Source organism: Poecile atricapillus, chromosome 37 (assembly GCF_030490865.1).
Source record: "Poecile atricapillus isolate bPoeAtr1 chromosome 37, bPoeAtr1.hap1, whole genome shotgun sequence".
Classification (NCBI taxonomy): Eukaryota; Metazoa; Chordata; class Aves; order Passeriformes; family Paridae; genus Poecile; species Poecile atricapillus.
The window spans coordinates 2720059-2729199 of record NC_081285.1 but is presented as its reverse complement, the minus strand read 5'-3'; the positions used below and the strand labels follow the sequence as shown (position 1 = coordinate 2729199).

At 65.8% G+C, this 9141-nt stretch overlaps 1 protein-coding gene across 1 annotated transcript; it reads left to right on the top strand.

Moving 5' to 3' along the window:
• Positions 1 to 4607: 4607 nt before the first annotated feature.
• On the top strand, positions 4608 to 8731 carry RCE1 (Ras converting CAAX endopeptidase 1). Its single transcript, XM_058861575.1, has 8 exons — positions 4608 to 4785; positions 5263 to 5365; positions 5462 to 5545; positions 6232 to 6310; positions 6791 to 6958; positions 7636 to 7707; positions 8189 to 8251; positions 8470 to 8731. The coding sequence occupies exons 1-8, from the start codon at positions 4622 to 4624 to the stop codon at positions 8679 to 8681; spliced, it is 945 nt and encodes a 314-aa protein (XP_058717558.1). The 5' UTR covers positions 4608 to 4621; the 3' UTR covers positions 8682 to 8731.
• Positions 8732 to 9141: the final 410 nt, after the last annotated feature.

The window sequence follows — 9141 nt, the reverse complement described above, 5'->3', positions numbered from 1 at the left end:
ACAGCGGGGAAGGGCCCGGGGGGGCCCCCCTGCATCTTCACAGGTGGGTGGGGGGTCCTGGGGGGTCCTGGGGGGTCCTGGGGGCTCCCCTCAGACCCCCCTGACCCTCCCCCCTTTTCCCAGTGGCTGCCAGGGGACCCCTCGGCCGTGACCTCGACCCTGAAGTGCTGGAGGGGGGTAAGAGACCCCCCCAAACTCCCCAGAGACCCCCCCAAAGCCTCTCTGAGACCCCCTGACCCTCCCAGGGAGACTCCCAACCTCCCCAACTCCTTTAAGAGCTCTCCAAGCCCCCAAAAACCTCTCTGGGGACCCCCTAAATCCCCTCAATCTCCCCCCAAACCCCTTAAATTCCCCCCAAAATCCTTCCCAGCTCCCCAAGGGGTGCAGGAGCTGCCGGGAGCCCCCCCAAATCCCCCCCCCTGCTGCAGGCAGATCCTGGCCCGGGCTCAGGTGCAGAGGAGCTTCCAGGTGAGTTTTGGGGGGGTCGGGGGGGGGATTTTGGGGTCCCCCCTGTCTCTGAGCTCCTTCCCAGCCCTCCAGAGTCACCTTAAGGGGGGGGGAATTGGGGTCGGGGGGGCCTCGGGAGCCCCCCGGGAGCGAGAATTGGGGCGGGAGGATAAAAATAGTCGGGGTGGCCTGGATTTGGGGGGAAATAATGGGGTCACCGGTGGGGGGAGGGGAAATGGGGTCACCGGGGGGGGCTGGGACCCCCCAAAACAGACGGGGGGAGTGGGGGGATGGGGTGGGAACCCCCCCAGACTGAGCCAAGGTCCTTGGGGGGGTATTGGGGTCCCCTCAACCCCTCTGTATCTGCCCCCCTGGGGGTCGTGGGGGATTTTGGGGTCCCCTTCAGCCCCCCCGTGCCCCCCCCCCCCCAGATCTGCCAGCCCCTCCCGTTGAGCCCCACCCGGGGGTCCCTGTGGCGGCTCCTGCACCGGACCAGCCTCGTGCACCCTGAGGTACCGGGGGGGTTTGGGGGTCCCGGGGGGTCCCCAAAAGGGTGGGGGGGTGGTTCCCCAGTGACCCCCTCCGGACCCCCCCAGGTGGAGTTTCATTTCTGTGTCAGCATCGATGGGAAGGTCACGTCCCGAACCCTCAGGTGAGACCCCCAAATTTGGCACACCCCCACCTTGGGGTCACCCAAACTGGGGTCACCCCAGTCCTGGGAACCCCCTAATTGGGGTCCCCCTCCCCCGATGTCCCCCAGCCCCGAGCCCCCCTGGGCACAGGCGGGAACCAGGCTGAGGGTGCAGAGCCGGCACTTCACTGGGTATGGACTGGGAGGGACTGGGAGGGACTGGGATGGATTGAGGAGGCTAAAACGGGACTGGGATGGGACTGGGATGGACTGGGATGGGCTGAGGGGACTAAAATAGGACTGGGAGGGACTGGGGGGGATTGGGATGGGTTGAGGGGACTAAAACAGGACTGGGAGGGACTGGGTTGGGCTTGAGATGGGGCTGGGATGGACAGAGGGGACTAAAACGGGACTGGGATGGGTTTGAGATGGGGCTGGGAAGGACTGGGATGCACTGGGATGTGAACTGGGAGGAGCCGGGAGAGACTGGGATGCAGCGAGGTGGTTTTGGAGTAGACTGGGATGAACTGGGACGGGCGGGAACGGAGAGGGATAAACTGGGACGAGGCAGGCGACTAGTGCAGGGTCAGACTGGGATGAACTGGTCCGGACTGGTCCGTTCCCCTCAGGCCGCCCTGCAGCCGCCTCCGCCCGTGCCCGGGGCCGCCGCTGCCGCTGCCGGTACCGGCCCCGCTGGCGGCCGCGGGCTTCGGGGGGGACCTGCAGCTGCTCCCGGTCACCGCCCTCAGCCCCGCCGGGACCCCCGGGACCCCCGGGCCGGGACCCCCGCTCCGCCGAGTGCAAATATCCGGGGCTGGGGGCACCTGGGGGGGATTGGGGTGTCCAAGGGGGGGATTGGGGTGTCCAAGGGGGGGATTTGGGGAGGTGTTGGGGACTTTGGGGAGGGGAATTTGGAGTCCTGAGGTGGGATTGGGGGGATTCAGGGGGGGATTTAGGGTGTTTGTAGGGGTTATGGGGCAGCTGAGCAGTTTCGGGGTGCCCAGAGTTGAATTTAGGGTGTCTGGGGGGATTTGAGGTGCCCCAGGAGGGGTCTCAGAGTGCCTGAGGGGAGTTTTGGGTTGTCCAGAAGGTTCTCGGGGGGCGGGGGTGGGAAATTCGGGTTTCCTGGGGGATCTCAGGATGCCCAGGTGGGATTTGGGGCTATGGGGGATTTTGGGGGGGCTCCATCCCCCCCGTTGCTCTCCTTGACCTTCCCACCTTTACCTGTTCGACCCCGCGGGGGTCCCCGTGCCCCCCCCGGCCCCCCCAGCCCTGGGGGACCCCTCTCTGCTGGGGGACTGGGGGGGCTTCGGCCTGGCTGCGACCCCCCCAGACCCCAAAAACCCCCCGGACCCCCAAGGCTCCTGTGAGGATGAGGAAGGTCCGTGGAGTTCCAGGGTTTTTTGGGGGGATTTTTTTGGGAATTTCGGGGTTCCCCCCCCTCAGAACCCCCGTGTTGTCCCCACAGAGCCGGTGCCCCCCGATGTCACCTTTGGGGTGCGCTGGGACCCCCCTGAGGGGGACGGAGACCCCCAAAACCCCCCCGAGGGGGACCCCAAAACCCTCCTGGTTTTCCTCTTCCTGCGGCACCGGGACCCCTTTGGGGGGTACGATGCAGGTAAGGGGGGGACCCCGATTTTGGGGTGTCCCCAGGCTCTGGGGGTGTCCCCAAGTTCTCGGGGTGTCCCCGTGGCTCAAGAGGGTCCCCAAACTTTCGGGCTGTTGCTGAAGTTTTGGGCTGTCCCAAAGTTCTGGAAGGTCCCTCATCATTTTGGGGATGTCCCCATGGTTTGGGGTAGTCCCCCTGGTGTGTCCCCTTGTTTCAGGGGTGTCCTCAAGGTTTTGGGGGTGTCCCCACGATTTTGGGGTGCCCCCCATGTCCCCCTTCCCCAGACTCCACACTCCAGCTCAGCCACCCAAGCTGGGCTGATCCCAAGGTTTGGGGGCTGACCCCAAGATTTGGGGGTGTCCCCTTGTTTTTGGGGTTGTCCCCGTGGTTCAGGGCTGTCCCCCCTCTCTGGAGGGGTCCCCTACGGTTCGAGGAGCCCCCCCAAATCCGGGGTCCCCCCCAGGGATGCGCCGGCTGCTCCTGCCCCAGCTGGACCCCACGCTCCGCCTGAGCCGCCCCGCGCTGGCCCGGGGGCTCCGGAGCCTCCTGCACCCCCTCCTGGGGGGGCTGCACCGCCAGCACCAGGTGGGTGCGGGGTTTTGGGGTCCCCCCGACCCCCCCAAATCCCCCGTGACCCCCCAAATCCCCCCCTCCAGGCCCAGCAGAGCGTGGCCCGAGCCCAGGCTCTGGCGGTGGCCGCGGTGACGGCCGTGGTGGCCGCCAGCTCCAGCTCCCGCTTCCGCAGCGCCTGCCTGGGCGCCCTGCAGGTTTGGGGGTTCTGGGGGGGTCCCCCAGGTCCGGGCTGGGGTTTGGGGGTGTCCCCGGTGTCACCGTGTCCCCCCCAGGTGCAGGACACGCCGGCGCTGGCGGTGGCCGCACGCCGCAGGTGGGCAGAGGTCTCACACCGGCCACGGCTGCCCCGCGGGGGTGAGGGGGAAACGGGGCTGGGGGGGGTCCCCAAAACCCCCCCGGGAACTGAAACCCCCCCCGTGCCCCCACAGGGACCCCCCAAAAACAGCGCCGGGGGCGGAGGGAGGAGCAGCAGCAGGAGGAGGAGGAGGAGGAAGGGCCCCGGAGCAACCAGGGCCAGGTGGGGTTTGGGGGTCCCTCCCCACTCTGGGACCCCCCGGGATTCCCCCAGTAACCCCCGGGACCCCCCAACTGCAGGACCCCGACGAGTGGATGCTCTGAGGGACAGGAGAGAGCCCCCTCCCATCCCAGTGCCCTCCCAGTGCTCCCAGTCCTGGCTCATCCCAGTTACACCAGTTGGTCCCGGTTCCTTCCGTGGGTTTCATTTCCTCCAGTCACTCCCAGTTACTCCTCGCGGTCCCAGTTCCCCCAGCACTCCCAGTTCACACAGTCGCTCCCAGTTCCCCCATTGCTTCCAGTCAATCCCAGTTGTCCCAGTCATCCCTCGCTCCCGCAGTTGCTCTCTCCTGTTGATCCCAGTTCCCACCCAATTTCCCTAACCCAGTCCCTCCCAGTTCCCTCCCAGTTACCTCCCAGTCCCCTCAGTTTCCCAGTCCCTCCCAGTCCCTTCCAGTTCCCCCCCAGTTTCTCAGTCCATCCCAGTCCCTCCCAGTTTCCCAGTCCCCTCAGTTTCCCAGTCCATCGCAGTTTCCCAGTCCATCCCAGTCCCCCCCAGTTTTCCAGTCCCCCCAGTTTCCCAGTCCATCCCAGTCCCTCCCAGTTTCCCAGTTCATCCCAGTCCCCCCCAGTTTTGCAGTCCCCTCAGTTTCCCAGTCTCTCCCAGTCCCCCCAGTTCCCCAGTCCCTCCCAGTTCCCCCCCAGTTTCCCAGTTCCATCCCAGTCCCCCCAGTTCCCCCATCGCCCCGCCCCCCCACTGACGCCGCGCCCTCATCTGCATAACCCCGCCCCCACCCTCTCCAAGCCCCGCCCCTCTCCCCGCCCCCCGCGCAGGCCCCGCCCCCGCCATGGCGGCCCCTCAGCCCCCCGGTTCCCCCTGGGCCGGGCCGGGGTCGGGAGCGGCCCCCGGAGCCGCCGGGGCCGGGCCGTGCTGGGCCGCGGTGCTCGGCTGCCTCAGCCTGGCCTGCTCCTACGTGGGGAGCCTGTACGTGTGGGGCAGCCCCCTGCCCAGGTACGGCCTCCGGGGGGCCTGGGGGGCAGCTGGGGGGCTCCGGGGAGGGGTTTGGGGGGGATTCGGGGGGTCTGGGGGCGAGCGCGGAGGATCCGGGAGGGATCTGAGGGGTCTGGGGGGCACCTGCGGGGGATTCGGGGGGTCTGGGGGGGATTTGGGGGGTCTGGGGGGGTTTCGGGGGGGTCTCAGGGGGTTTGGGGGCGTGCACGGAGGATCGGGGAGGGGTTTGGGGTCTGTGGGGAGCCTGGGGAGGAATTTGGGGAGGGGTCTGTGGGTTATGGGGGGGCTGGGGGCGTGTAAAGTGTATTGGGGGGGCTGGGGGGTCCCTGGGGTGTCCGTGGGGTTGGGACGGGGCCTTGGGGTTTTTTGGGGGGGTTCCAGGTGCATTTTGGGGGGTCTCCTCAGCTTCTGGGGGTGTTGGGGAGATATCGGGGGATTTTGGGGTGTAAGCCCCCCCCCGGGCCGCCCCCTCCCCAGGGACCACCCGTCGGTCATCAAGCGCCGCTTCACGAGCGTCCTGGTGGTGTCGGGGCTGTCCCCGGCCCTGGTGTGGCTCTGGAAGGAGCTCACGGGGGTCAAGGTGAGCTTGGGGGGGATCCCCTAAAATCCAGGGGGAGGGTCCCAGAGCCCCCCCAAACCGTGCTGACCCCCCCTCCCCTCCCATTGCGCCCCCCAGGCCGACACCCCCCTGCCCGCGCTGCTGGGGCTGCGCCTCGAGGGGCTGGTCCCGGCCACGCTGCTGCCTCTGCTGCTCACCATGGTGGGTCTGGGGGCTGCCACCCCCCTAAAACCTCCCCGGGACACCCCCGGGGACCCCCAAAATCCCCCTGACCCCCCCTGGACCCCCCCTCCCAGAATTTATTGAGCCCCCCCTTCCCTGCATGCTCTGCCTGGGCCCTTCATACGAGGTGGGTGTGGGAGGAGTGAGACCCCTCCCACACCAAATCCCCCCTGGGACCCCCAGAATCCACACAGAACCCCCAAAAACCCACTCAGGACCCCCCTTGGGACCCCCAAAATCCCCCTGAGCTCCCCCGACCCCCGGGACCCCCCCCAGAATTCACTGACCCCCCCCCCAGATCCTCTGTCTGGGCCCCACATCCAGCTCGCCAGGGTGGGTGTGAGACAGGCTGTGACCCCCCCCAAAATCCCTCTGGGACCCCCAAAACCCACTCAGACCCCCCCCAAAAATCTCTCTGAGCCCCCCAAAACCCTTCTGAGACCCTCAAATCCCTCCAGACCCCCCCAAATCCCCCCAAAACTCAAAATCCTGCCCCCGTCCTCTGATCCCCCTCCCCATGGGGGTAGGGGGTGGAAAACGGGACCCCCCGAAAAAAACCTCTAAATCCCCCCAATGACCCCCCATGGGATGGAAAAGGGGGGTGTGACCCCCCCTGAGCCCCCCAAATCCCCCCTGAGCCCCCCAAATCCCCCCTGACCCCCCAGATCCTGTTCCTGGGGCCGCTGATCCAGCTGTCCATGGACTGTCCCTGGCGGTGGCTCGATGGCATCAGGGTGGCCCTGGGTAAGGGGGGGACAATTTGGGGAGGGGACGCAAATTTGGGGGGGCTCAGCAATCGGGGTTTGGGGGGCAGGGGGTCCCCAACACGGGGAGTGGAACTGGGGGGGGCTGAGGGGGTGAAATGGGGGATTTTTGGGGGTTTTTTTGGGTTTGTGGAGCCTGTGGGAATCTGGGAATTTGGGGGTCAGTTCTGTGGGATTTTGGGGTTTTTTTTGGGGGGGGTTGTTGGGTTTGGGGACTGTGTGGGGCTCTGGGGTTTTGGGGGGTCCTTTCTGTGGGATTTTGGGGTCCCCCAGACCTGCAGGTGTGGGTGCTGTGCCTGGGGGACGTGTGCTGGCTGCAGAACCAGGGCTGGGTGTTTTTGGGTTGTTTTGGGGTTTTTTGGAGTTTTTTGGAGTTTGTTGGGGTTTGTTGGGGTTTGTTGGGGTTTGCTGCGTTTGGGATTTCGGGGCTCAGTTCTGTGGGGTTTTTGGGGTCCCCCAGACCCGCGGGTGTGGGTGCTGTGCCTGGGGGACGTGCGCTGGCTGCGGAACCAGGTGGTGGCCCCTCTGACGGAGGAGTTGGTGTTCAGGGCCTGCATGCTGCCCATGCTGGTGCCCTGCACAGGGCCCGGCCCCGCTGTGCTGGCCTGCCCCCTCTTCTTCGGGGTCGGTGAGTGGAACCCAAAAACACCCCAAAAACATCCCTAAAAACACCCCAAAAACATCCCAAAAACACCCTAAAATATTCTCTTCTGTGCTGGCCTGCCCCCTCTTCTTCGGGGTCGGTGAGTGGAACCCTAAAACACCCCAAAAACATCCCAAAACCACCCCAAAACCATCCCAAAACCACCCTAAAAACATCCCCAAAACACCCAAAAATATCCTCTCCCGTGCTGGCCTGCCCCCTCTTCTTTGGGGTTGGTGAGTGGAACCCTAAAAACACCCCAAAAACATCCCAAAACCACCCTGAAAACATCCCCAAAACACCCTAAAACATCCTAAAAACACCCAAAAACATCTTAAAATATCCCCCTCTGCCCCCCTCTTGGGCTGGCCTGCCCCCTCTTCTTTGGGGTCGGTGAGTGGAACCCCAAAACCACCTCAAAACAGTTCCCAGTGCTGCTCTGTGCCTCATTCTTTGGGGATCAGTGAGTGAATCCCCCAAAATCCCACCCCAAAACGCAGCTGTACTGGCCTGCCCCCTGCTCTTTGGGATTTGGGTGAGTGGGACCCCAAAATAACCCCCAAAACTCCCACTGACTCCCCTCCCCTGCAGCCCTGAATGCTCCCCGACCCCCCAAAACCCCCCAAAACCCCCCAAAGAACCCCAAATCCCGCTGCCCCCAGCCCATTTCCACCACGTGATCGAGCAGCTCCGCTTCCGCCACGGCTCCGTCGGCAGCATCTTCATGGCAGCAGGTGAGGGGGGCTTTGGGGGGGATCTGGGGGGAATTTGGGGAGTCCAGAGGTCTCCTGAGGGAGTTTGGGGTGTCCAGGGTAAAGATTTGGGGTGTCTGGAGGGGATTTGGGGTGTCTGGAGATGTCCTGAGTGAAGATTTGGGCTGTCCAAGGATGACCAAAAGGAGTTCAGGGTGTCCTGAGAGAATCTGGGGTGTCCAGGGTGAGGATTTAGGGACTCTGGGGGGTTTTCATGGTGGTCTGTGGGGGTTTGGGGGGCTCCAGGGGCGTCTTGGGGTGCCCAGGGCTGGCCTGGGGGAATTTGGGGTGCCCAGGGTGGGATTTGGGGTGCCCAGGGTGGGATTTGGGGTGCCCAGGGTGGAGTTTTTGGGGCCAGGGTGGTCCTTGTGATGCCTCTGAGTCTCTGGCAGGGGTGGGGGGTGGATTTGGGGGTGCTGGGGGGTTTTGGGACGCCCCTGACCCCCCTTTTTCCCCCTCCCAGCATTCCAGTTCTCCTACACGGCCGTGTTTGGGGCCTACACGGCCTTCCTGTTCCTCAGGACCGGTGGGTTTGGGGGTGCTCGATGACCCCGGGCGTGTTTAGGGTGGATTTTGGGGGTCCCCATCCCCATTTCCCTGGAACTCCCGGGTGGGGGCGGGGAGTCGCGATCCCGCGGGTGGCAGGGAGTGGGGGGGGTGACACCGCCGATCCTGTCAGAGGTTTCGGGGTTCCCGGGTGTGTTTTTGGGGTACCAACGTCCCTTGTGTCCCCCCCCACCCCAGGTCACCTGGCGGGGCCGGTGCTGTGTCACTCCTTCTGTAACTCCATGGGGTTCCCGGCGCTGGGCGCGGCTCTGGGGCACCCGCGGCGCCGGGCGCTGCTCCCCGCGTACCTGCTGGGGGTGCTGGGCTTCCTGCTCCTGCTGCACCCCCTGACCGAACCCGCCTTCTTCGGGGCGCGCCCCCCCTGCCGCGACCCCCCCGCCTGCTCCTGACACGGGGAGGGGGCGCCCGCCCCTCCCCAAACCCCCCCCCCACCCCTCTTTTTGTAGGAGCCGCCGCACAGAGTTTATTTTTGTGATTAAAGTGGTTTAAGGCTTTGTGGGGTGCACTGGGATGGAATGGAAGGGGGGTGGAAGCGCCTGGGATGGAACTGGGATGAACTGGGACGAACTGGGATGGAACTGGGATGAACTGGGACGGCGCCCAGGAGGGCCTGGAGCTACCCCCGGGGTCCTCCGAGCCGCCAGGGGGCGCTGCCCCCGCTCATTATCGGATGGTACCACACGAAGCCACGCCCCCTTCAGGCTCCGCCCACCGCCCGTGTCCAGCGTCGCTTTATTGGCTCGTGATCCCCCCGTACACCCGCGCGAGGCCACGCCCACCCCGAGACCACGCCCACCCGCCCCTCCGGTTCCCCGTGGGACGGTCCCGGTGTCCCGGGGGTCCCGAGCA